Source organism: Acinonyx jubatus, chromosome B4 (assembly GCF_027475565.1).
Source record: "Acinonyx jubatus isolate Ajub_Pintada_27869175 chromosome B4, VMU_Ajub_asm_v1.0, whole genome shotgun sequence".
NCBI lineage: Eukaryota > Metazoa > Chordata > Mammalia > Carnivora > Felidae > Acinonyx > Acinonyx jubatus.
Window position 1 is genome coordinate 2,839,227 of NC_069387.1, and position 27,564 is coordinate 2,866,790.

A 27,564-nucleotide genomic window follows, 5' to 3' on the forward strand; every position below is an offset into this window, starting at 1 on the left:
GCCTGTGGGAGACCTGTAGGCCGAGGATCTGGAAGGGTTCTCAGGACCTTGGTCCAGGAGCTGCTATCTGGCCCAGAACACAGGTGCCCTTGCACGACGTGCCGTTCACAGACAGAGTGACGATACCCAAAACCCAAATGTCACGGGGAGCTTTTCGGAAGAAACCAACGGAACAGAAATTCCCACTGAGCCCATCAGATGTCAGGGTGCCCACGTCCCGTGGGGCCACGTGGGCAGCGGGGGTGAGCCGGTCCCAGGCGCCCCCTCCCCCCTCCCCGTGGTGGGCAGCGGCAGGGCCCGGGGGTGGATGGGATGACCCGTGTCCTCCTCTGTGGCCAGACGTGTGACCGCATCAAGCAGTCGGCCAGCGGGACCAAGCGCCGCGTGTTCATCATCGAGACCATGGGGGGCTACTGCGGCTACCTGGCCAACATGGGGGGGCTCGCTGCCGGAGCCGACGCCGCCTACATCTTCGAAGAGCCCTTCGACATCCGCGATCTGCAGGTGCGTCCGTGCCACGGGGCCGCCGCGGGCGACAGGGAGGGCGCCTGACGAACGGAACACTCTTCCCTAGGCCAACGTGGAGCACCTGACCGAGAAAATGAAGACCACCATCCAGAGGGGACTCGTGCTCAGGTACGGACGCCCCCTCCTCGCCCCCGCGCCGCCCCCCCCCCCCCCCCCCCCCCCGGCCCTGACTTCTCAGAACCATCCGGGTTCACGGTCTGAGCGCGCAGGGGCAGCAGTCCGGTCTCTGCCCCGGTCCCGAAGAAACGCGGTAGTAATTGCGCGTTGCATTAAAAATTGCGTGCGCTTAAGTCACTGAAGGGCACGTTTTAAAAATTCACTTTTGCTTTGTAGTTAGCTTTGTTTTTGTTACCATCTCACCAAGTATGTGCTTAAGTCCCTGGCATCTGCAGGGAAGGGCGCGTGGGGTGCAACGGAACCGGCTGCCCGGCCACACCCTGAGCGCTGACCCACCCGCTGCCATGTTCTGAGCCCCCCCTCCCCCACCCCCGTGCTCTGAACACCCCGCACGGTCACCGCCCCCCACCCCCCCGCTGCTGGACACCCCCTCCCCCACCGGCATGCTCTGAACACCCGGCACCCTCACCCCACACCCACACCCTCACGCCCTGCTGAGCAGCCCCTCCCCCACCCCTTCCTTCACGCCCAGCCACCCCCTCACCCCCTCCCCTCCCCCTTTCCCCTGAATACCCCCTCACCCCACCCCCTGCCGCTGAGCACCCCCTCCCCCACCCGCGTGCTCTGAACACCCCGCACCCTCACCCCACACCCACCCCCCCACACCCTTGCAGGAACGAGAGCTGCAGCGAGCACTACACCACGGACTTCATCTACCACCTCTACTCCGAGGAGGGCAAGGGCGTGTTCGACTGCAGGAAGAACGTGCTGGGCCACATGCAGCAGGTGGGGCCGGGACACACAGGCGACCCGTGGCCGCCGCCCCGGAGGCTCTGTACCGGGAGGCCTTGTTTGAGCCGCGGTGGGGAATGTGTGCTCGGAAGGTGGTTTTAATCCCGTTGGCGCTTCCTTCGCTCAGCGATGTTCTGTTGGAAAGCTGTACTAAACACCACCGGCTTTAGGAATTCTGTTGCCTTCGGGGGGAAGGGCGCTGTAGGGAAAGCTCTCAACTTTCCTACAGTCAAGTGCTTCCCGCGACACCGGGCCTTCCTATTTATGGATCAACCGATCCTTGAGGTTTGCACAAGTCAGAATGATCTGCAAGGAGCCTTGGGGTGGCTCTGATTTGCAGGCGTGCCCCAGAGGTCAAAGCTGGAGGCGGGTGTGGACCAAGGGCGGCATGCCTGTCCTGGCCCTGACACCCCCCACCCCCCAAACCCCCCCCGGTATCTTAGGGGTTTTTTTTTTAAATTTTTTTTTTTTTAATGTTTATTTTTGAGACCGAAAGACAGAGTGTGAGTGGGGGAGGGGCAGAGAGAGAGGGAGACACAGAATCCGAAGCAGGCTCCAGGCTCTGCGCTGTCAGAACAGAGCGCGGGGCTTGAACTCACGGACTGTGAGATCATGACCTGAGCCGAAGTCGGACGCTTAACTGACTGAGCCACCCAGGCGCCCCTCTTAGGGGTTTTAACTTCGGGTCTACTCATTCCTCCAAAGGGCCCGTCACCGTCCTGAACTTATGTGGCGACCTGGTGCCCATCTGTGTATTTTCGTGGACGCTACTGGCCCACAGAGGGGATCACATTCTTAAAGGAAACCGTGACCCGCTCCCCATCCCCAAATACGATTAAGGAATCCTGAAAGAAGATTCTAATAATGAAGCCCGGGTGGCGCAGCCCAGGCTGGGGTGGGGCGAGTACTGGGGTGCCGCCTCACAGGCTGGGCTCCGGCTACAGGCCCCGACACTACACACAAGGAGATGAAAACTTGCAAAAGCAAAACAGAAACCCCCAGAACTGCTGCTTACACAGTCTCCTGAAAATACGATGTCCGTTTTGCTCGATACTCGCGGCTCTCGCAGCGGTTTTAAAATGACGTTTCCTGTGACTCTGACCGACAGGGTGGAGCGCCTTCACCGTTTGACAGAAACTTTGGAACCAAGATCTCCGCCAGAGCCATGCAGTGGATCAGCACAAAGCTAAAGGAGGCTCAGGGCAAAGGTGCCGAGTGCCGGCGGGAGGGCGGAACCCCGCGCGGGGGAGGGGGGCGCCTCTCCTGCTTCGGTTCGTCCCGCCTCGAGCCGCGTGCGACACTCCGCGCTAGCCATCTGGCCTCGGGGTTGTGACCAGGGGTGTCCGAATCCATGCGGTCCCCTGCCGGGGAGTGGCGGAGGCGCTCAAGTGGCCGCGTGGCGTCCCTCCGCCACAGCCACGGGGAGCCGCGCACACGCCGGGCTGCGGTGGCAGGCCCCAGCAGCTGACCCTCCCTTGTGCCTCCGACACTGATCTGGCTTGTACTTAGCACACCTGAGACTTGGATTCACTCGTGACCGTTCTTTTCGGCGAACACCAGGAACTGGCAGGTGCCTGGGCCGTTTGCGCCTTCACAGCCGGAGTGTGTCCTTCCCGCACGGTCCACTCCCTCCCACCAGGGGGAGGCCTCAGGATCGCAGAACCATTCTTTCCTGGAGTCCCGCCACCTGGCACGAAACCTTCAAAGGCTCTCGTGGTTTAGCGCATATAAGCCCACAGCGTGCGTGGCCCTCTGATGTCGCCTTAGGGTTTGGAGATTTGCCGCGTGGGTGTGCGCGTGTCTGGGGTTCCGGCGCTGGAACCCCGCCCCCGCCCCCGCCCCCGGGGCCCGCTGGCTTGCACGGTCCGGCAGGGGAGACTGCTCACCAGCCACAGGCTCACCCTCGCGGTGTGCGATTTCCCCGTCACTTTCGGACGACTGGTGTGACGTGGGTGCGAGGCAGCTTTGCCGTGGCGTTGAGGCGACCTTCCAAAGCGATGAAGGAAATGCCAGGTTCCCTCATGTTTACCTCAAGGTCTTGCTGTTCCGTGGGGTCTTTCAGTACTCTCGCCTCTTAACGAAGTCCTCCGAATCTTTATGCAGCCGGCATACTTTTTCCTTTACGATTTGAGCTTTTTTTTCTAAAGCATCCTTCTATGTCAGTGTGTTTGATCCGCTGGAGTTGATAGGAAGCGTCAGGTCTGAGTTCATTTTCACGTGGAGAGTCACGTGGGTGCCATGTGCGAAGTGTCTAGTCTCCATCACAGACCAGCTATGTGCAAACTTACCGGGACCATCCGTGGGCTACTGGAGTCACCGTGGGGCACTCGGTTACTGACCCCTGCAGCGTTCAGGTTTATGAACAATTACGGATAAGCCGCTCCTCCTTCCACTTTCCAGCCATTCTTGGCCTTGTGAGCTGGCACAGAAACAGAAGCCGATTGTTAGCGCCCACCAAAAACCGTGTGGGGTTTTTTGAGAGAATTACATGTAATCAAGAATTTGCAGGTAGACTTGACATTAAAAAAATTTTTTAACGTTTATTTTTGACACAGAGCATGAACGGGGGAGGGTCAGAGAGAGAGACACAGAATCCGAAGGTTCCAGGCTCTGAGCTGTCAGCACAGAGCCCGATGTGGGGCTCGAACTCACGAGCCGTGAGATCATGACCTGGGCCACAGTCAGACGCCCAACCGACGGAGCCCCCCAGGCACCCCTTATCTCTTATTAAAGCATAAAGATCTTACATATCTTCTGCTAAGTTTACTCCTAACTTCTTGATATTCAAAAAAATGTAAGGTTTTTTTTTTGTTTTGTTTTTACGAATTGCTGACATATAGAAATACAGTTGTTGTAAATGGAGCATATGATCAGTAATGTTTTACACACTCTTAGATCATAGATGTGTTTTTCACATCCATGGACATCTTTCCGTGTGCATCCAACCTTACACTCGCGGGTGTGCATTTTACTCCAGAGAACTCTGAAGAGCTGCTCTAATGGCGGGATTCCTGCTGAGGCCTCGGCCCCAGTGAGAACAGGGGACACTGTCAGTGCTCCTTGACGAAGCATCACTGTCCTCTGAGGTCTCTCTGCAGTTAGCGTTTGCTGTTGGTCTTTGGTAAACTTCCGATACTTGAGGCTACTGGTGTTCACTACGTGTTCGTTTGGTCACAAAAGGATACTTTGCCTTTTTCGTATCTTATGAAACCATCTCGTAAGCCAAAATGGTATAAAGTGAAGAAACGATTCATTTATGCCAGAAAATTTCTGAGCATCCCTAGACCCCCCCCCCCCCCACCCCCGACCACTTAGGACACACACGCTGCTAAAGGTGCACGAAAGAAATTGAGGTGAAGCCTAGAGGACACACAGCTCAAGGTTCGCATGGCTGGTGTGCAGGTCTCGTGTGCAGGTCCCAGGGAAGGCGCCCACTGGCACCAGTCTCACTGCCCCTGCCCACTCCCTGCAAAACAAAGCTCAATGCTCTTTGAACTTTTTGTCACGTTTTTTGTAAAAGAAAAAATGTTTGGTTTTTAGTTAACGGAAACAGGTACCAACGCGGTCTTTCATAAAAGCAGGGTAGCTGCACACACTTTTGTGTAGACCGAGGTGGTCGCGTGCCTTTTCTGCACCTGGTTTCCTGCTCCCTGGCCCCGCACAGGCCGGTGTGCAATATCCTGTGATGGCCTTTCCCTTCGGTGATTTACCGCTGTCCTGTCCCCGGCAGGTGCGGGGTGCCAGCCTGCTCTGTCGTAGGAGGTCTAGGGGTGTGGGGGCTCCCTGCGGAAATCGGGGAGACGGGAGTTTTGCCCTGCTTTCTGGAGGGCTGAGACCCCGCCCCCTCAAGCCTCCTGCTTCCTTCATAGGGAGAGTGGAGCACGGTTTCCCTGACGTTTACAGAGCTGCTCCTGCTGTCTTTAATCCATTCTGGAAGCTCTATTCTAGGAATTTTCGGGTGCCTGTGGCGCTCATAACCCCCTTTTCCTGAAGATGCTGGTTACTTGTGTCAGTGCCTGTCCTCACCCCGTTTTCCTGACCGGGGCTGACTAGATCTCTGCGTTTATTAGCAACGTCTAAGAACCAGTAATGCAAATGCATCCAGCCTGGTTTTGGTCTCAAAGGACCGACTCGGGCTTTGGTTCTTTCCACGACCGTTGGTTTCATACATTTCTTGTTTGGGGTCTTCTTTTCCCAGTTCCCTAAGGACGCTCATGCCCTTAACTTCCAGCTGGTCTCGTAGGTGCGCTCGTGAGCCTCCGCCTCCCGTAACATTTCACCGAGGCCGGCTCGTTCTGCAGTTGGCGCCAGTGTTCTGATTCCAGCATTTAGGGAGACACTCAGCCCCAACTCTTAGGGCGCTCCTTTCCGGGCTCTGCATTCTGGGGGCGGATCACTTAGTGCAGGTAACGGCACTGCTCGGGTTGAGTGGGCGAGGAGGCCACGCCTCCACCCAGACACTTTCTCATCTCTGCCCTCCGCCCCCCGCCCCTGGCACAGTCGTGTGCAGTGGTCCCCCAGGACTTGTCCCACCTCGTCAAAAGCACTGGGAGAGATCGGGGGCCTTGCCTCTGCTCAGAGGTGGGGTGGGGTAGGGGCACCAGGCATCGGGTCTCTGCCCCGCACCCCTCCCCCTCCTCCCTCGCTGCTCCTTCTGTCCTCAGCGTGACAGATCATTTGCTCTGACACCCCTTATTTTACAGGAAAAAGGTTTATGACCGATGATTGCATTTGCGTGCTGGGAATAAGCAAAAGAAACCTCCTTTTCCAACCTGTGGCACAACTGAAGAAGGAAACAGACTTTGAGTAAGTAAATAAAACAGCGCGTGTAAACCTCACTGCCCTTAGAAGCGTGAGCGACAGAGGGACACCGCTGCTGGGGTCAAGGTCAGTAACTCGTTATCGCAGGTGACTCGGAATAAACACGAGACGTAGAAGCCGCAGGATTTCTAGGAGCGTATAAAATGGTGTTGCGTACCTCGTGAAACTGCTCGATCGTCCACGCCTCCCTGGGCCGCCTCGGCTGGCGCGGGCAGTCCTCACGGCCGCTTCCTCCCGTCCCCAGGCACCGGATCCCCAAGGAGCAGTGGTGGCTGAAGCTGCGGCCGCTCATGAAGATCCTGGCCAAGTACAAGGCCAGCTACGAGGTGTCCGACCCCGGCCAGCTGGAGCACGTGCACCACCGAGGCCACGAGGAGCCTGCCGCCATCTAGACGCCGCCGGCCCGCACCGCCCGGCTGGCGCTGCTTCCGACTTCCCGTTTACCGCCCGTTTTTGTAACACTTAAGTTATTTATCGGCACTTCGCGTGAGTTCTGCTGACATTAACATCCGGTCACAGAGCCCCCCCCGTCCTGTCTCCCTCTCCCCGCGGACCCCAAGGCTCCAGCACGACTTGTCTGCTGCGTCTCCTACTGTTTCCCGCTTTCAAACATGTGTATCCAGTAGAATTAAACGTTTGGCTAAAACTCCAACCATGGGACTCAATTGAGTTTTTTAGGTAGGCACTTAAATCCTCAGGATAAAGGTTTTGTCGGCAGTTTTATGGGCAGGTATTGACGGAGTGTTTTGACAGGGATCAGTGCACGTTCCGAGTCATCGCGGGCAACAGAGATGCCGCTTTGACACACGGTACACTTGCCAGGTGCGTGGAGGTGGCCCAACCCAAAGTGACTCCACACGTGGAGTAAGTGATAGAAACTGGGAAGGTGTCTTCAGAATGAGGTGAGCTCACACAGCGGACTTCATTCCCAGCTGCACACTGACGCCAAGGTTCTCCTACCGAAGAAGCAAGTCAGTGTCCGGTGGGACCCACGCTCGGGGCTGTGGGCAGTCACAGGCAGAGGGACGGGGACGGCCCTGCTTCCCTGAGGGCAGTAAGATGGTCAGCTCACATCTGTGTTCAGTGAAAAGCATTCCTGCCTGTTCTGTCATCTAGAGACGTGAAATGACCCGGGCTACAGACCCGAATGCAGGAAAGGCATCGTCCGGAGATCTGCTGAGGGGCGGAGAGGCAGACGGGGACCAGCACCGAGCGCGCTTTCTGTCTGAAATATGCACAGTGAGCAACACGGGAGACGGTGGGAGAAGGGTCATGCTTACCAGGCCGCCCTGGGTATCACCCATCTGTTCCAGACTTTCCCACGGGGCCTGGCTGTGACCACACTGGTTCACACATCAATGCACGTCGGATACCTCTGTTCACTTACTCATTTTTTAATAAGGGCCCCAGGAGCTCCTATAGCAAAAGGTCATTTAAAATAATGACTAAAGAAAGTACAGGTGAATCAGAGTTGCCTTTATTTTTAAATTTTTAAAATACTCCATGATTTGTAGGTAAAATAAGCACTTAGACGATGAGAAACTCTGAGTTATAATCTGTGTGTCTCTAGCACTGAATACACCATCATGATCATCTCTTTCCTTCTAAGGGAGGCGTTTGGTCTGACCGGCCACACAAGAGTGACACATGACCAAGATGGGGTGGGGGGAGGGAGGGACAGTAACTTTCCCACCTTTCAAGTTAAATTAGCTCAGGCTTCCCTTCAAGGGCCATGCCTGCCTGTCATCCCATCCCACTCCCGAGCACAGACGTGTTATCTGACTATCCATGACGGGTCCTTAGCGATTTTTGCGTTCTCCGGTCCGAGCAGGGCCAGGCCACGTGTGCCCCTCCCGACGCCGAGGTGCCTGGAGGGAGGGTGGGGGTAGGTCAGGGTCAGGGCCGTTCCGCACGCGAGCCTTCGCGGGCCGCAGGCTCCGGACACTCGTCACGCGGCACTTACTTGTCGCTCACGGCGACGAGACTCTCGTGGCTGACAGCAAAGAGCTGCTCCCGGTGCACCTGCTTCAGCTCGTCCGAGAGGCCGTACAGGAAGTGGTCCAGCCCTGCGGGCATCAGAAAAGTCAGTTCCCGCGCTGACCTGCTCCAAGGGCACCCAGTGGACACTCTTGCAGCAAAGGTCAAGCTGTTGCGTGGCCCCTTCCCGCAAAGCCTCTCCCCCCGCCAGGGGCGGAACCACGCTGCGGGGGGGGGTGCCCCTCTGGCACCTCCGCCCCGCACCCCTGGGCCTCAGGCCACTCAAGCCCTGGAGTGATGGAGCCCCCAGACCCTGCCCGAGCATGTGTGTCACCGAGGAGGCGGGGACCTGGCAGAGCTCAGACCGTGTCCGTCAGGAACAGCAAATACCTCTGTCTGAAGGAGGCACAGGGGCATCCACGGAGGCGAAGACAGAGAGCTTGGCCTCGTCGATGTCCTGCTGTGTGAATCGCCCAGCCTTAGCCCAGTCGACGGCCTTCGCAAAAGACTGGAGCGTTTCTGTCGAATGCGGGTCCCTAGGAGGCCAGAGAGACTCACGCGTTCGCCCCTTCACCCTTACACCCTCTGATTTCACAAACAGAGGAAACCATGTGGACAGGGAAGAAGGCTCACGCGGACCAGACCCGCTGAGGATGGTTGGATAAAGCCCCTCCGTTCCTTAAGGAGCACCCAGAATGTCCTCATAAGCAGCCGTAAGCGGGCCAGTCTGCAAGGACAGCCGGGGAGCCCTCCCCGCTCTGCGCACAAGTCCTTGAGGCCCTGCGGGACCTGGGGGAGGCCGGGGCGGCAAACTCCTCCTTCCAGCGGATTTCTAACTCGGGTCCGCAGAAACTCAGGAACTGGTCTAAGGAAAGGGCGGGAGCAGTCAGGGCACGACAGCTCCACGCCTGGCACCCACACTGGGCCTCTGGGATCGCTGGGAGCCCGGAAAGCTCTCAGCTCCTGTCCTCGGTAACTAAATCTTGGTCTCCGGTAACCGCAGTATTTAAGCCAAAATGTTTCCCGTCACTACTGCGTCTCCTAGACACGAACAACCCAGAGGACACTGCTGGGTGTGGTTTTGCATCCAAGAAGCGAGAAACAAGGGGAAACACTTCTCTTTCAAAGGCTCGCCCACCGCGCGTACACGCAGCCCTCGGGTGGTGAGCGGGGCCGGTGGCGGGGAGCGCGGGGCCCACTCACCGGTAGGAGTAAAACGTGAACATCCCGTCGCGGCCGAGTCTAGCGCCTGCGCCGTAAGCGCCGCCCTTCTCTCGGATTTCAGTGTGCAAGAACTTGGCCGTCATGAGACGCGCGAGGACCTTGAGGCTGAGATGGATTGAAGACCGCGTGTTACAACCGTACCCTTCCCGCCAGAAGGCTCTCACTTAACAGTGACACACGCTACGCCTTCCCCTTCTCTAAGGCCGAGAACACACACGGGGAGAAAAATCGGACATGAATTTTCAAACGGGGGCTGCGGGGAGAGGTGGGGACAGGGGTGGGGGCGCCCCTCTCGACTTGGGACAGCGCACAGGGGGCACTGAAGGTCTCATCAGGTGAGGTCACGAACCTCATCGCTTGGGCACACGTACAGACCCTCGTTCATGTAAACCCCCACCTGCCCTCTCTCTCGCTCTCTCCCGAAACACGGGGACCCTCCCTGAGAAAACACTCCAACAGAGCGAGTTCTACCGGTGGGTCCCACATTCCTGTTGGGGACTCACGTCCTGGGAGAGAGAGCTGGAAGCTTCCAGCAGGCATCCTCACAGGACAGAGAGCGGCCACGCCCGGAGCCCCCCAGGCCTCCACACGTTAACTGGAGGAGTGAACGGGTGCCCCTCCGGACGGCGGTGGGGGAGGCGCTCGCCTCGTGGGCGCTCCGGGCCAGACCTGGGCAGACGGGCTCCCCGCGTCCCAGCAGGGACCGGGGGTTCACCCCCATGTATTGTCAAATATTCTGTGTTATATAAGGAACACAAGTTCACAGTTGGAAAACTGTAAAATACAAAGGAAGGGGGAAAAACGATCCTCCTCCTCCCCAGGAGTGCTTACGACACGTTCGTGCTTTAAATGTACTTAAGAGTAGAAGTGCGTGGCCTGGTCTGCGTGGCTTAGTGTGCAGAGCACAAGTTCAGTTCCTACGAACGTAGACCCCCCTCTCCCTCGAGCCCAGCAGCAGCCCTGCACCCTCCTGGGCCCCGCACCTGGCGTGGTCCGGGTCCGTGTAGGGGGCGGTCCTCACGCATTCGCCCACGTGGTTCACGGGGAAGGGGAGCAGGAAGTGTGTCTTCATCTGGTGTGGTTTGAAGGTGGGGTCCTGAGGGGACAGGCATGGCCGTGCTGGCTCCCACTTGCAGGCTCACGGCCAAGGGCAGGGCGCTGACCCCTGTCACTCCTCACAGCTTCTTGCTTTACGATGAAATATCCCAACCCTGACCCAAGGAACACGTAGTTCCTCAACTAGGAGCATTCCCTCCTACGTGGTCTCCACCCAGCCTGCTGCGTGACCCCGTCTTTGCATTCGTCCCCAGACACACGTTAAGTCTTCGTATCTGTGATGAACCACACCACCGTCACAGCCCCTAAGGCAGCGTGGGAGGGGCTGCAGTGCCGACTGCACAGTTTGAGGTGAAGGCGGCCAGCTGGGACGCGACAGGAGCACAAGGCCCCCGGGACGTGTCCCCCACACCAGCAGGGCACGCACAGGCCGCGCTGCTCCTCCCAGGTGACAGGGGCCGTGTGAACTTACCGTGATCAGCTTCCTTAGGACTCGGGGGCCGCTAATGTGCGTGCTTCCACTGGACCCACTGGGGGCGGGTTTCTGAAAATAGTTTCCAAGAGAAGTGAGAAAGCCCCCAAACTCACCTGATACACTTCAGGTCTGGTCACGAAAATTCAGAGCCAGTGACAGGCGTGAGGGCACACATGCTAAGTGTTTTAAACCAGTGTAATGTCTGCAGGTTCTCAGAGCCTCAGGGAGAGGCAAGGCTGTTGCTGGAAGACAGGCCGACCAGTCCTGACCGGGGAACGGGCACAGGGACACAGCGGAGGGGGGGCAGAGTCCTGTCTGCAAAGCCTGTGGATGGTCACCCTTCCCCGCACGAAGATGCACTCTGCAAGCTAACAGAGCAGACTGGCCTCTGCCTGGGAGGCCGGGACAAACGTCCGTGCGATACAGAGTCCCCTTGAGGGGACTTGCCAGCAGCCGGGAGACCCGCCTGAGCAGGAGGGTTTCTGGCTGCTCTCCCGCTAGCACAGAGGCTCTCAAACCCACTGCTTTTCCGCATCAGGAAAGCGCCTACTGCAAAGGCCCACGTGACAAGAAGGGAACGCAGGATGGAAGGCCGGACAGTGGGGTTTGAATTACGCTCTCACCTGGGTTGACACTGGGCAAGCTACTTAACCCTGCTGTCCTCTGCTCCCTCCCCTCAACGGGACATGATGGGGGCGGCCGCAGATGTAAGCACTGGGGCCCATGCCCGGCAAGGGCTCACCTCGACCACGGACAGGTGCCCCGGCTTCCACTCCGCCTTACTCCGACCAACGTTTCGAACAAACTTTTCGACCTCTTTTTCTGCCAGAGACATCTGCTGAGGCATAGCATTCACGGAGCATCTGTTCAAAAAGCCATATATACGTAGGAGAGCTTTACTGAAAAAATAAAACACTTTTACTAATTCATCACGTTTTGTATGAATGACACAAAGGAGTGAATACTACGTATTTACTTTTTGTATCAAATAATGTTTGAACTGTTAAAGAGAAACAGTAGCCAAATACAGAAGTAATAGAGCCGTCTTCTCCAAAAAGGCTCCCCCGTTATTTCAGTGCTGCAGGTGGGGAGCAGCCATCAGGACATAGTGGCCGCACGCCTGACACTGACTGAACTGTGTCCTTGTCCCTTAAGGAGAACACCCAACGTATCGCCATCTGCCAAGGGCTTACATTATCTGAAGGTGGAAAACCTAAATTACCGTCTAGGAGGAAAATCAATTTGAAAACATGCACCGGTCATTAAAGCGGAGAAGTTTAAGTTGCCAAGGAATTACCATGCTCTCCAAAACTATTCTCACACAAGAGTCTCCTCAATTCCACGGCGTCACAAACCCTGCTATCACGTACCGGTCGCTTGAACGGTACAGACCACAGATGCTGTCCCTCTTTTCCTTTGGACCCTAGCCCCTGAGTTCCTGTCACTAACTGTAGGTACACCCAGATCGGTGCTAATTGTTCCAGACGCTACACCAACTGCTTCGCACACAGTCGTTCATTCCCTGCCATAAATACATGAAGCAGTGTTTTATGGAGAAGGAAACAGAAGGTCCGAGTGGTCACAGCGCTTAAGACACCTGCCCTCCCAGGGATGCCTGGGTGGCTCAGTCGGTTTAAGTGTCCGACTTTGGCTCAGGTCCTGATTCTCATGGTTCATGGGTTCGAGCCCCGCGTCGGGCACTGTGCCGACAGCTCGGAGCCTGGAGCTGCTTCGGATTCTGTTTCTCCCTCTCTCTCTCTGCCCCTCCCTTGCTTGTGCTCTTTCTCTCTCTCTCAAAGGTAAATAAACATGAAAACAATTTTTTTTTGACGACAACTGTCTTCCCAGTGGTCGGGGAGAACCTGCCGTGATTCCTGAGGACCAAAGGGGAAGACACTGGGGAGCTCTAGAAAGACTGGAGGCTAATCTAGATCTGTGTCCTTGACAGTGAGATGCCAAAAATACACCGTCAGTCATTTTAAAATTCCCTTCACGCTCACGGACCTGAGGGCTCAGGGCCGACTGACAGTCACGGCTGCCACGGCTTCCCTCATCCCGTCAGGCACCTGTTCTCACGAGAGACGCTGCGTGTTCACTCTGGTCTCGAGCGAGCGGACCTTCCCTCGGGCTCACCGACTGCTTGCTTATGGAGCATCTGCGGTTTTACTTTTGGAACCACCGTAACTAAACGTGTGCAAGAACTCTACTTTGCAGTTGTTGGGTTAAATTAGCTTGCTTCCTCCCCACCCTCCACAGCTGTTATTATTCTCAAATATGTTTCTCCCGTGAAGAACGCGTTCTTGGTTATCAGAGGGCGTGAGGGCTAGAATGCGACTGCCGAGCGGAAGGCAGGTTTGTGCTGCCGCCTCGAGGGAGACACGTCTGACGGCCGCACTTGGGGGAACGGGGAGAGCAGGAGGAGGGCTGCTACGAAGCCGGCGGGAGCCCCACCTCATGTTGTCACGGTTCAGCACGTGCTTCGTGATGCGAGGCAGCTTCCTCAGGACCTGCCCGATGTCGCTCATGCCCATCATCCTCTTCATCAGCTTCACCTGAGCCGGAGAAAGCCACACCTGCACGCGGGCCCCCAGGCACCCGTGCCCGTCCGGAAGCCAAACCCCGACTCGAGAATCTGGCCGTGCCGTGTGTGGGACTCGCCGGCCAGGCTTGGGGGTGGGGGGGGGGGGGAAGAAGGTCAATTACAGGAATCTTTCCCTGTAAAATGCGATCGGCTGGAGTTAGCTCTCCTGGGACACAACAGTCCGGCACCAGCGCTGGAGGCCCCGGCCGGTGAGTCACCTGGTCCATCCCGCTGAAGGTCTCCTGCAGGTCCCCCGCCGGTGTCAGGGTCCTGCCGGCTCGGACCATCGCGTACAGATGCCCCGAGTCAGGCACTCCGTTGGACAGCTCTTGAGCGGACATCGTAACCAACACTCGGAAATATTCTTCTTCTTCGAAGCATGGGCTTCGGGGAAAATAAAAACGTATTCAGTTCCTGGTGACCTGGCCACACCCCTTTCGAGATCCGGAAAGTTCATTAAATGTCGGTTTCCAGACGATGCGAACACCGTCAGAAATTGTACACATCCACAGGAATGACAACTAGGATGCCGGCAGAAACCACAAACGACAAACGAGTAACAACTCCTGCTTTCACAACACTGGAGACTCAGCCCCCTGATGTAGCCCCAGGAGGAAGGTCTTTACAGATAGTTACCTGTGGAATATCTCACTCCACAGCTGCATCATGTCTGGCAGGTTCCTATCGAGGCAGAAGGATGAAAACAGCACACCCTAAACCACGCAGAAGGGAAGAAATGACGACTTGATTTCAGGGACACGAACACGCTGCAGCAACGCCGTGGAGCACCCGGTGACGCAGAGGGAACCACTACCTGCTCGTACGCGTCCAGGTGCGTGCCATCAGGGATCACGTGGGGCGACGCGGCCATGCCCCCCGTTTTCAGCTCGGTCTGCTGAGCCTGCTGCCTGTAGTCCAGAAGGCCGCAGCCCAGCCTGTCAGAGCAAAGAAGGGTTCCCCCACCGCCGGTGTGGTCTGGGCCGTGCCACCCTCCGCTGTGAGCCGCTGGCACGACCGTGGCCACAGCCTCCAGCGACCCGCGTCCACGCCCCTGACCACACCTGCCCACCGCTCGCGCCCCATTCCAGGCGGCCACGACGTGTGCGGGGACTCCAGTCAGCGGCATCCCGCCCGCCCGGCCCACAGGCGGCCACTGCCCGGCGCCAAGCACGGAACCCTAAGCCCTGCTTTGCAAGGCCGAGCTTCCCACGTTCTTAATGCTTCCTGTTCTCTCTGCTTCTAAAACGTTCTGGCCCAGATTTCATCTGCTCCTGTGTTCGGTCTCAGAAAGGAGATCTGGAGAACCGGCCTCTGTGAGCTTTTAAGAAAAGAAGTCCTCTAGGCACGGGTGATGCTTTTGCAAGAAACAGCCTAACCCTAGCTCCCAAGGTAAGAGAGGCCGGAGGCCACGGTGACACCCGTGAGGCCCCCCCAGAAACGGCTGTGCCGTGAAGGACAAGTGGGGGGGCTGTGTTCAAGCAAGGGCAAGAACGCCGCAAGGGTCGGAGGTGCCTTCCCATGACCTCTGCTAGGGTGCACGGGACATGAAGCCCACGTGTGTGACGGGTCACCAGCCTACTTGCTACAGGGTTCCATCCCCCTGGTGTCCCAGCACACGGACACGGAGACCCAGAAGAGGAGCGGGCCGTGGGGCCACGTGCGGCCTGCTGTGATCTCAAATCCACCCGGACGCCCGCTCTACCAGGGGTCATGGCGTCACACAGCTCAGTGGAGGCCACACAGCCTCTCCGGGTCACCCCACGCCTACGTGGCCGACGTGCGGATGTTTTCTGATCAGGACACCGTTGTTTTCACAAAAGCACTAGGGCTTTTCCAAACTAAAACGACTCGCTAAAAGGTGATCGCCGACACACCGAGACACAGCAGCTGCGCGTCCGTGCAGAGACCCACCCCAGGCCCTTACTTGGTGAGGACGCTGCAGAAGAGGGGCACGTAGGGCCGGAGCTCCTCGGGAAGGGTGTGCAGGCTGCAAAACGCTCTGAAGTACACCACGCCATTGGTGGGCTGGGCGCAGTACTGCACGGGGGTCTCGCCGGCTGCGGGGGCACAAGCAGCCCACTTCTCAGTCACCTCCTCACTCTTCGGTATGCCCTCCTCAAATGCTCCCCACCGAGGACACCCACACCCCCGGCCAGGCCCGGACGGAAGGGGCGTTCCTCGGGCCCTGCGGCTGCCCTGCACACCCCCCCCCCCCCACTGCGTGCGGCCGTCTGCGCGGTCTCGGGGGGGCTGGCAACACCCGACCCCGCTCCCTTGCCCGTCCCATGTGCCCCCCGTCCCACGGTGAAGACGTGGGGGACATTAACCCCGCTTCCCGGAGGCCTCGTCCACTTATGTGCACACACACTACCCGGTGGTGGTAAACAAAAGGAGCCGCGTTAAGACAAAGCGGAAGCGAGGGTGCTTCTCAAGATCAAGGCGATCCCATAACCCGAGTGACACAGCCCACGTGTGGGCTCCTCAGGCATGTGCCCCCACTTTCCCACGAGCGGCAAAGTGGGCAAGACGGGAAGGAGCCGGCAGGGGGCATCGCCACCCCCCCCCCACACCCCCACTCCCAGCACGGCCACGTGCTCCAGCTCCCCACGCGGCCGGCCACCTCCCCCGGACGGGGCTGGCTGGGCACGAGGGTGCCAGCGTGGACACAGAAACAAGACCGAGCCTCCCGCTGACCTGCCAGGGCCACCTCCAGGTGCGTGAGCGGGATGGTGGGCTCAATGTCCGACACCTTGAGCGCTGGCAGGCAAGACGTGTCCTGAGCTTTGCTCTGCTGAGTCTGTAATTCCAGACCTAGAACCACGCAGAGTGACGAGCAATCAGGGCATGAGCTGGGAGGTCTGACGACCCGCTCGCCTGTGCTCGGGCCAGCCCTCACGGATGGCAGCCACCCGGGGCACCGCGGCTTGCCAGCTCTGCCGTTGCCGAGCAAACCCAACTCGGCACAACAGCCTGCCCGGGAGGCCGAGCTTTCCTAAGTGCCCTCCTGCCCACGACGTGAACGGAGAGCTGTGCTGGGGCCACTGCTGTGCTGAGGGCCGGGCTGGGCTTGCTCAGGCTCCTCTCCACCCCACCAGACTGTACTAGAGCCTGAATGCTCAGCCCACTGCTTTCAGACTTCCAACCCATTCCTTGCTGGACCAGAATTTCGTAACTTTCGCACTTGCTTCGTCTCCTTTCAGCCGTGCCAGCCTCAGCACGGTGCGTGTGCAACCACGGGTTTTGCACGTTCTGCAAATGCTCCAGCAGACATTTTCTCGGCCTGACCTCTCACAGCTCCCGAAAGAGGGGAAAGGCCCCTCCTTCCGGAGTCACAGAACCTCGCAGCCCGTCAAGGCGGGAACCCTAGAGGCTCGGCGCAGAGTCTGCAACGGTGCACGAGGGAAAAACACTGCACGGTCTCCAGTTCCGTCAATCAAACAAACTGCTTCATTTCTCGCGCGTCCGAGGAGCTGAGTGGACCTGGCCTCCGCATCTACCTCCGAGGTCCCGACACCTGACGGCAGACTGCCAGCCTGTCCCGTGGGGGCCCATCCCGGCACAGCACTGTTGCCGAGGCTGGCCCATAGCCCTCGCTCCAGGAGACGCCAAGGAGTGGGCTCTTGGCGGCTTCCTGCAGACTGCCAGGCCCCCACCAGCTGTGGGCTGACTCCCCCACCCTGCCCCTCCACGTCACCGGGGTGTGCAGGCGGGAGCTCAGGAGCCTGCCCCGTCCAGGTCTAGGGCCCCCTGGTCCTGGGAGGCACCCTCACCTCAGCACCTGCTCTCCCAGAGTGCCCGGGGTCAGCACAGAACTCTCCGGCAGCCCGTCCTCTGCCAGGTGACAGGCTCCCGGCTCCCGACGGCGGGGCCAAGGCACGTGACCGGTGACGCGGACACCTCAAACTGGAAGACCGTTCAGAGTCAGTGTCCCGCCCCACCGTTCGCACCGCGCTCCTCTACAGAGTAAACTCGGACGCACAGACCACTCGAGCTGCAGTCCACACCCGGGACGTACTGGCCAGAAAGACCCCTCACGTGCCCCAGCACCGTGTCACACTTAACAGAACTGCGCAGTGATCTGCAAGCGAAAACCACGTTTCCGTAAGGTGGGCCTCCGTCTGCTCACATGCGAATGTGGACCAGAGCACATGGGTTTTCTTAGAACCGAGCACATCTCGGCGGCCAGGCCAAGAGTCTGGCAACTCAAGGAATGTACCAGGTCCTGTTGCTTAGGCCTACAATTACGCTCCAGGCCACAAAGGGCTTTAATCAAAAATGGAAAACGGGTGGGGCTGCAGCAAACTAAAAGCTTCTTCACAGCAAACTATCAACAAAACGACAAGCAGTACGGAATGGGAGAAAATATTTGCAAATTACATGTGATAAGGGGTTAATAGCCAAATATATAAGAACTTCTACAATTCAGCAGCAAAAAAGCCTGAATAACCTGATTAAAAGTGGGCAGGGGATTTGAACAGACGTTTCCCCAGAGGAGTCATCCAGAAGGCCGACAGGCCAAAATGAGAAGATGCTCAACATCACAACCACCAGGGAAATGCAAATCAAAACCACCACGACCTGTCAGAGTGGCCAGAATCAGGAAGACCAGAAGTGTGGGCTGGTGAGGGTGTGGACAACGGGGAGCCTCGGGCACCGCTGGTGGACGGAGCGCGGGGCAGCCGCCGCGGAAAACAGACGGAGGTCCCATTCCATCACAGGATCGAGCAATTCTGCCGCTGGGCATTTAACTAAAGAAAACAAACTCTGACTTGAAAGGTGTCCGTACCCCCACGTCCGTTAGTGTTGTCCACGACAGCCAAGATAAGGGAACCACCTGGGTGTCCATCGATGGGGGAAGATGTGGTTATACGTACAATGGATTATATTCAGTCGTAAACAGAGAATGAAATCTTGCCGTTTATGACAATACAGAGGGCATCATGCTAAGTGAAATGAGGCGGAGAAAGACAAACACCTTGTGATCTCACGCACATGTGGCATCTGAAAAAGCAAACGCCAAGCTCGCAGCGACGACAGACTGGTGGATGCCAGAGGTTGGTGGGAGGCGTGTGAGGGATGGGTGAAAGGGTCAAAAGGTACAAACTTACAGTCTAAAGTCACGGCACGGACCGCACAGCACGGGGACTATAGGTGAGAACGCTGTGCTGCATGTGTGAAAGTGGCTAAGACAACAGATGTCACGAGTTCTCATCCCACGAAAGACAAATTGCAACCGTGTGGGGACAGTGCTGACTAGCTGCCCTGTGATCATTTTGCAAGATGTACAAATGTCAACTCACTGCTATATCCTGAAGCTAAAATAATGCTGTACCAGCTGTATCTCTTCCTTATGAACTTATTAATAAATCCATTTAGAAGACTGTCCTCGGACAGAGAACATATCAGATATTAAACGTATCAGAACAGATAGTACAGCTGACCTCAGCCAAAAGGCCAAGAAGCAATCAATTAATTACACCTCAGTTTAAAAAAGGAAGACGGAACTTGACGACCAGCACTCATAAAACAGAAGGAATTATTATTATATTACTCACAATTAGCGAGCTCCGTTTACGATTACTCACGATTAGCTGGCTACATTCATGAAGAGCTTAAAAGAGCTGTATGCAAAAACCAGAACTCCAAGGTCAAGAGTAACAACTTACATGCTCAAATTACCTTTACTAGATAGACTAAATCATCTGAACCTTGGCGTTACTGACTTCCTACCTAAAGCCAACTCCGCTGCCCGATAAACCTGATAATCCCTCACGTGATCCCAGCCAACTGCTATCCTGGCGGGGTGGCCGTGTCCCTGTGTACTGCAGATCTATTCTGATAGACTTTATTTATTCGTGTAATTCACCTACGCTAAAACCCACAGGTTTAAAGATACAATTCAATAAATTCTACAAACGCGTAAAGTTGTATAATCATCACATTGCGGTATCATTTCCGCCCCCAAAAAGTTCCCTCCTGGCTCCCTGCAGGCAACCCCCGGGCTCACGCGCCTTCTGTCAGTATAGTTTTACCGCTTCTACAGTTTCATGTAAATGACTCACTGGGCAGCAGGCACTGTTTCGGCCTGGCTAACTTCACTTAGCACAATGCTTTTGAGGCTCTCGTCCCTATGAAGTGCATCATACTCTGCTCCTCTTTGTGGCTGAACAGTGTTGTCACTGCACAGATATACCGGGCTGATGGAAATGTGAGCGGTTTCCAGTTTGTGTGGACATGTGCTATCGTTTCTTTTGGGCACATCATGTGGAGGAGACCACTGGGCCTTACGGTGTGTTTAGCCCAGGAAGGGATTAGGTACCCGTCTCTGTCTGCACCCAGGCCTGCGCCACCCGGCCCCCCGCCGTGTGTCACGACCGGGGGGAGTATGTTCTGAACTCCCCCGTGGATGCCTGAAACCATCGATAGGGCCAAACCCTGTATATACGTACGCATAATCAAGTTCAATTCATAAACTCGGCACAGCAAGAGTGACAACAACTGATGGCGACACAGAGCAGTGACAACGATGAACTGAAAAAAAGGTTACGTGAACGCGGTGTCTGGCTCTCTCCAAATGCGTCCTTGTGCTGTGGGTGAAAGACATGACAGATGCAGGCACCATGACACAGCTCTGACAACGCACAAGCAGAATCGCTCCCAGCCCTCGGGTGACCATGGGTCACAGGGTGTGTGTGTGGGGGGCGGACCACAGTGCCTTTCCTCTCTAGTGCTCCTCCTTTCCTCACCCACAGGATGAAGCTTCTGAGAACAGGGCGATCCTACTGGGGTTGAAGCCATCGCATCCAACTGTGACCTTTGTCGGTGCCCAATAAATACGTGTTAGTTCAAATGATACTTGCCTCCAACTATCCTCTCGTTTCACAAAGTTCACTGGGGTTGGGGGAAGGCTAGGGAATTAGGACGAAACTAAACATCTGACCTTTTTCATAGATCTGCTTCTTGTCTTTCGGGGAAAGACAGTCGATCTTTTGCTTCAGTTTTTCTGTCTCCTTCTGTGTTTGTTTCTCAAAATACTTGTCATCGGGTTTCATCAACAAAGTCAGCTTATGCGGATTATTCTGCAAAAGGCACAGCAACAAAAAGAGAAGCTGAAACAAGTTTCACTGGAGGCCAACCTGCTGACGAGCCGCTAGCGCCATTCCATGGGCCGGCAGGTGCACCACCCGTTTTAAATAGCCATGACGATAGAACACACCTCAAAGGTGGCCCTACGGAAAGTGCACGAGCCGCGTGAGACCCCAGCCGTCACCCTCACACACGCTGTTCTTCTCACTACTGGGTGCTTACTGTTACGGTTACTAGGTCTAAACCAGGAACCTATCGATGTTGAACATTCTCTTTACACCTTACTTGCACATTTGGACATTATAAATCTTTGACTTTAGTCTAAATCAAAAAGAACTGAAGAAACTAATGTAATGTTTATCTAGACTTCTTAAAGGTTAGAACTAAATTCTTCAGGATTTTGTCAATGATGAGGACAAAGTAAATATCCACCTAACGTAAAAACGTTAGACTATTTAATGTGCGTCTCTCACTCAACAACACACACGCACACAGCACACCTGTCTGTAGCACTACAGAGAGGAGAGAGCACCGCACTACAATACAAACTTTATACAAAGTAACCTGTAGTAACAGATGGCAGGTCGAGTGGCCGACCTATGCCCTACGTCCAAAATATGTGCCCATAATATGTGCACAGTGCACAACCGAGCGACCCTTCACTACACAACAGTCCAAGCCCCATGGTGAAGCCTTCTAAGTCCCACCACATTCATGGTCATCTTCCACGGAACACACACCAAGTACAATGCCCTAAAGCAATGCAAACAAATGAGCAAGCATCAAAAGAATCCATCATAAAGACCAAAATACCCACACATTTAGGGGACTGTTGTATTCTCGACCAAAGTCAAGGCTTCACCCAGGTGAATTCTACCAAACGTTTAAAGAGTTAACATCTATGTTCCTCAAATTACTCCAGAAGGCACTACATAAAAGAAAACAGGAGGCCAGTATCCCTGATAGACACAGATGCAAAATCATCAATAAATTATCAGCAAACCACATTCAACACTAACATTAAAATGATTACTCGCTGATAGAGGCAGAAAAAGCATTTGACAAAATTCAACATATGTTCATGATAAAAACTATCAACAAAGTGGAGTTAGAGGGAACACAGCTGAGCATGACGAAGGCCATGTACGGCACACCAAGGGCTAACATCACACTCAAAGGGGAAAAACTGAGAGCTTCTGCTCCAAGATCAAGAACAAGACAAGGATGTCCACTGTCACCACTTTCATTCAACACAGTCCTGAAGTCCTGGCTGTAGCCATCAGACAAGAAATATAAAGGCATCTAAATCAGGCAGGACGAAGTAAAACCGTCACTGTGTGTAGATGACATGATACCATACAAAGAAAACCCTAAAGAGTCCACCAAAAACACTGCGAGAATAAACGAATTCAGAAAGTTAATACATAGATATTGGGTGTTTTTATACACCAATACAAAGGTAGTAGAAAGAGAAATTAAGAAAACAGTTCCATTTAGAAGTGCACCAAAAAGAATAGTACGCAGAAATAAGCCTAAGCAAAAAGTCGAAAGACCTGTGCTCTGCAAACTCAGAAACACTGATGAAGGAAACTGCAGACGACACACACAGAAAAGACACACCATGCTCACGGACTGGAAGAAATCACACTGGTAAGTGCCTACACTACAAAGCACTCTACAGATTCAGTGTAATCCCTATCAAACCACCAACAGCATTTTCCACAGAACTAGAATAATCCTGTAATGTTTACGGAACCCAAAAGACCCCAAACAGCCAAAGCGATTTTGAGAAACAACAAAGCTGGACATAGAATCCTAGATCTCAAGATTTACTCCAAAACTGTAGTCATCAAAACAGCATGAGGTCGGATGGCGGAGGAGGAGGACTGTAAGCTCACTTGGTCCCAGGGACACAAGGAAAAAACACCCACATCAGTGCACATAACCCAGAGAACGACCTGGACTCTGGCAGAATTGTCAGTTCTTACACCTAGTGGGGCATAAAGCCTGGAATTTTATTTATTTTTTTAAAATATTTTTTATTTGAGAGACAGAGCGAGACTGTGTGCAAGCAGGGGAGGGGCAGAGAGAGGGAGAGAGAGAGAATCTTAAGCAGGGCCCATGCTCAGCATGGAGCCCAACATGGGGCTTGATCCCATGAGCCTGGGGTCATGACCTGAGCCAAATTCAAGAGTTGGGATACTCAACTGACTGAGCCACCCAGGCACCTGAAGCCTGTAATTCTTTTTTTTTTTTTTTTTTTAATGTTTATTTATTTTGAGAGAGAGAGAGTGCATGAGCAGGGGAGGGGAAGAGAGAGAGGGAGAGAGAGAAAGAATCCCAAGCAGGCTCCATACTGTCAGCACAGAGCCTGAAGCAGAGCTCAATCTCACGAACCGTGAGATCGTGACCTGAGCTGAAATCAAGAGTTGGGACACTCAACCAACTAAGCCACCCAGGCACCACCCGAAGCCTGTAATTCTAAAAATCAGCATGAGAAGATGTTAGTAAGTGGAGTTCCCACCTTTAAAGAGATAGCACACCAAAAAGTCTTTGCAAATACAGCACTTTGAGAAATGTCAGGGGCAGATAGGAAGGAGAGTGATCGACTCACAGCGAGGCCCAGAGACACAGGGATCAAGGGAGACCCCTCCAGGAACAAGGGATGTGACCGGTACCATTTTCCTCTCCCATCCCCAGCACAAACAATGGCCACCTATGGGAATCAGCAGCACACTGACACTCTTTATGAAACTGGCTTGCACCAAGCCACGCCTCCCCCATGCTTCCAGGGATCTGTTCTTCCTAATCACACTCGCCTCAGTCCTGGCACTGTGGGCTCCTCCCCCAGAAGACTGGCACAAACCCTGCCAACACCACATCTCCGACCCACGTGTTTTGAAGGACCTCAGTTCCAGTGGCAGCAGGGGAAGGACTCATTCTTCAAGCAGACCACTGCATAGCTTGTTCTATCGTGCCCCACACCTGCTGGAGAACAAACACTGCCCACAAGGCAGAGAGAGCCTCTGCAGACAAGCAGACTGAAGGAAGAAGAGGACAGGGCCCAACAGCAGGGCACACAACTCACCTAGGAGACACCCCCTGAAGTGCCAGGCCCTGCGGAGCAGGGGACACTGCACTGCCGGGCACAACAGGGCATCTTCATAAGGCCACTACTGTTAAGAGCAAGACAAGTAGCTCACTTTCTAAACACACGGAAACAGATACAGAAAGTTGGACGAAATGAGGAGACAGAGGAATATATCCCAAATGAAAAGAAAGGACCAAACCACAGCAAGAGACAAAAGTGAAACAGATAAAATAAAAAATACAACTGATGGAATAAACAGCAGACTAGATGAAGCATAGGACCGAATTAGTGACCTGGAAGACAGAGTAACGGAAAGTAACCAAGATAAACAGGAGAGGGGAAAAAATTACGCAAATTGAGAATAATCTTAGGGAACTCAGTGACTCCCATCCAACAGAGTATAGGGATCCCAAAAGAAGAGACAGAAAAGGGGCAGAAAATTTATTTGAAGAAATAGTAGCTGAAAACTTCCCTAATCTGGGGAACGTTAACAGATGACAGATCCAGGAGGCACAAAGATGCCCCTCTGACCCAAAATCAACCCGAGGAGGTCCACACCAAGATACACAGTAATTAAAATGGCAGAAAGTAGTGATAAAGAAAAAAATCTCAAAAGCAGCAAGAGAAAAGACATTACACACAAGGGAAATCCCCACAAGGCTATCAATGGATTTTTCAGCAGAAACTTTACAGGCCTGAAGGGAGTGGAATGATATATTCACAGTTGAAAGAAGAAAACTCTGCAGCCAAGAATGCTCTATCTAGCAAGGCTATCGTTCAGAACAGAAGGAGAGATCAAGAGTTTCTCAGAAAATGAAAACTAAAAAAGTTCATGACCACTAAGCCAACCCTGCAAAGAGATATTAAATATTAAAGGGGACTCCAAGTGCAATTATGAAAAGTAAAAAACACAAATGCAGTAAAAACAAGTGTTTGTGCAAAAATCAGTCAAGGGATTCATAAAATAAAAAGAGGTGCAACACCACATACTTAAAATGTGAGAGAAAGAGATGTTAAAGAATGGGTTCATATTTAAGTGATGAGTCAACTTAATACAGACTGCTGAATGGAGAAAATGTTATACACAAGCTGAATGGTAACCACAAGTCAAAAACCAGTAATAGATACACAAACACAAAAAGGAATCCAAGTATATCACTAAAGGAAGTCAACACACCATGAAAGCACAAGAAGAAAGGATCAGAGAAAATCTATGGAAACGACCACAAAACAAGTAACAAAATAGAAGTACACACCTATTGATGTAGAAAATGTTGGGGTTTGAAGCCGATGGCCAAGAAAGAATTCATGAGGTGTGTTTGGTGCAAAAAGTTGGTTTATTAAAGCCCAGGGGTGGGACCCATAGGGCGGAAAGCTCCACCGGGGTTGTGACGGGTGACTGACTATCTTCAGGTTGGGAGGGGATCAGGGACAGCACAAACCTCCAAGGTATTTTGGAAACAAGGTTTCCAGGACCCTGAGGGGACTAGCTACTGTTAGGAAAAGATCATTTATTACTGTTTAGTAAACTTTGGTCATGAGACCCTAGAGATGTACATCAGTGAGCCATGTGCTTGGGGAATGATTGCTAGCATATATTTGGCAGAGATAAAGGAAGTTTTCAAAGTAATTTTTATATGTTAAAGAAGACTTACAGGATCCTGGAGGTCAGGATAATGTTAAGCTTCGATTGCCTTTTGCCCTTTAGCAAAGAGTCACTGTCGAGGCAGCAGAGGGAGGTCACTCTGCCTGTGTCAAAGATGGTCAATGGACTATAGGCAGTAAGGACATTTAATTTGTCATTTGCCTCTGTTTCCCACATCACCTATCAATAATTACTTTGATTTTTTTTTTTTTTCCAGAGAACGTGTGTATGTGAGCGCAAGTATAGAACGAGCAGAGAGAAAGACAGAGAGAAAGATCTCAAACAGGCTTGCCCGATGCAGAGCTCGATCTCACGACTACGAGATCATGGACATGAGATGAAATCAAGAAATGGACACTTAACGGACTGAACCACCCAGGTGTCCCCATAATTACTCTGAATGTGAACGGACTAAACATTCCGATCAAAAGAAACAGGGTGACAGAATGAGTAAAAAAAAAAAATAAGACCCATCGACATGCTGCCTGCAAGAGACTCATTTCAGACAGAAAGACACCTGCAGACTGAAAGCAAGAGGAATGGAGAAACACCTGTCGTGCAAACAGATGGTGAAAGGAAGCTGGGGCAGAAATCCTTACATCAGATAAAACAGATTTTAGAGCGGACTCTAACAAGAGAGAAAGAAGGGCACCATATGATATTAAAGGGGACAATCTAACAAGAAGCTGTCAAAATTGTCAATATTTATGCACCCGACATGGCAGCACCCAAATACATAAAATAGTTAATAACAAATATAAAGGATCTACTCGACAATCATACAATAACAATGGATGAACAGATCATCAAAAGAGAAAATCAACAAGCAAAAGTGGCTTTGAAATGACACACTGGGCCAGAAGGAGTTAACAGATATTATCCAGAACATTCCATCCTAAAACAGCAGAATACACATTATTTCCAAGCGCACATTGAGCATTCTCCAGAATCACATATTAGATCACAAAACAAGTCTCAGCAAGTTAACAACAAAAAATCATACACCACAATCAAGGGGGATATATTCCGGGAAGCAAGGGTGGTTCAATATTTGCAAGTAATCAGTGTGATGCATCACATCAGCGAGAGAAAGGATAAAACATACGGCCATTTCAACAGATGCAGAAAAAGCATTCGACAAAGCACAACATACATTCATGATAAAACCCTCGGCAAAGCAGGTTGAGAGGGAACATACCTAACATAATAAAGGCCTTATATGAGAAGCCCACAGCTAGTATCATAGTCAATGGTGAAAAATTGAGAGCTTTTCCCTTAAGGTCAGAAGGAAGACAGAGATGTACACTCTCACCACTTTATTCAACACGGTACTGTAAGGCCTGGCCTTAACAGCAATCAGACGACAAAAAGAAATAAAAGACATCCAAACTGGTAAGGAAGAAGTAAACTCACCATTTATGGAGGACATGTGACCATACAGCGAACCCTAAAGACTCCACCAAAAGACCAGAACTGATACATGAATTCAGCAAAGCCACAGGATACAAAATCAGCACACAGAAATCTACTGCATTCCTATATACGAATAACAAAGCAACAGAAACTGAAATTAAGAAAACTATTCCATTTACAACTGCACAAAAAACAGAGTAAAATATCCAAGACAAAACTTACCTGAAGAGTTGAAAAACCCATACTTGGAAACTATAAATACGGATAAAAAAAATTCAAGGCGATGCAAAGAAACAGAAAGACATTCCATGCTCATGGGTTGGAAAAACAAACTGTTAAAATGTCTATACTGCCCCAAACTATCTCCAGATTGAATACAATCCCTGTTCAAATGCCGACAGCATTTTTCAGAGAACTGGAACAAACAATACTAAACTCTGTATAGAACCACAAAAGACCTTGACTAGTCAAAGGAACCTTGAAAAAGGAAACTGGAGGCATCGCCATTCCAGACTTCCGGTCATGTTACAAAAGCAGGCGCAATTGCAACATTACGGTACTGGCATAAAAATAAGTGAGGACACTTCTCCAAAGACACAGATGGCCAAGAGACACAATGAATGCTCAACGTCATCACTCACCACCAGGGAAGTGCAAATCAAAACCATAATGAGGTACCACCTCACACCTGTCAGAATAGCCGGACTCAAAAGAAGTAACAGGTGTCGGCGAGCATGTGGAGAAAAATGAGCCTTTGC

At 53.3% G+C, this 27,564-nt stretch overlaps 2 protein-coding genes and 1 pseudogene across 7 annotated transcripts in view; 1 reads left to right on the top strand and 2 right to left on the bottom strand.

Moving 5' to 3' along the window:
• The window catches only part of PFKP (phosphofructokinase, platelet), a 53,107-nt gene extending 46,197 nt beyond the window's left edge, over positions 1–6,910 (top strand). For all 3 annotated transcript variants that reach the window (XM_053225198.1, XM_027073313.2, XM_027073315.2), the window contains 6 exons: positions 340–504; positions 575–636; positions 1,320–1,431; positions 2,546–2,645; positions 6,141–6,243; positions 6,503–6,910. In XM_053225198.1, the coding sequence (XP_053081173.1) occupies positions 340–504; positions 575–636; positions 1,320–1,431; positions 2,546–2,645; positions 6,141–6,243; positions 6,503–6,650 (690 nt within the window). In that variant the 3' untranslated portion in view covers positions 6,651–6,910. The remainder of the gene's footprint in view (positions 1–339; positions 505–574; positions 637–1,319; positions 1,432–2,545; positions 2,646–6,140; positions 6,244–6,502) is intronic.
• Positions 6,911–7,713: 803 nt separating this feature from the next.
• The window catches only part of PITRM1 (pitrilysin metallopeptidase 1), a 43,526-nt gene continuing 23,675 nt past the window's right edge, over positions 7,714–27,564 (bottom strand). For 2 of the 4 annotated variants that reach the window (XM_027073311.2, XM_027073312.2), the window contains 14 exons: positions 20,512–20,650; positions 16,266–16,382; positions 15,496–15,628; positions 14,386–14,506; positions 14,208–14,284; positions 13,790–13,955; positions 13,442–13,542; positions 11,733–11,853; positions 10,988–11,059; positions 10,443–10,555; positions 9,439–9,564; positions 8,626–8,771; positions 8,222–8,324; positions 7,714–8,126 (listed from right to left, as the gene is read on the bottom strand). In XM_027073311.2, coding sequence (XP_026929112.1) covers positions 8,033–8,126; positions 8,222–8,324; positions 8,626–8,771; positions 9,439–9,564; positions 10,443–10,555; positions 10,988–11,059; positions 11,733–11,853; positions 13,442–13,542; positions 13,790–13,955; positions 14,208–14,284; positions 14,386–14,506; positions 15,496–15,628; positions 16,266–16,382; positions 20,512–20,650 — 1,629 coding nt within the window. In that variant the 3' untranslated portion in view covers positions 7,714–8,032. Of the gene's footprint in view, positions 8,127–8,221; positions 8,325–8,625; positions 8,772–9,438; positions 9,565–10,442; positions 10,556–10,987; positions 11,060–11,732; positions 11,890–13,441; positions 13,543–13,789; positions 13,956–14,207; positions 14,285–14,385; positions 14,507–15,495; positions 15,629–16,265; positions 16,383–20,511; positions 20,651–27,564 lie in introns of all 4 variants that reach the window. The other 2 variants (XM_053225196.1, XM_053225197.1) reach the window with 1 other exon arrangement.
• Positions 18,869–19,037, bottom strand: LOC113603746 (uncharacterized; annotated as a pseudogene).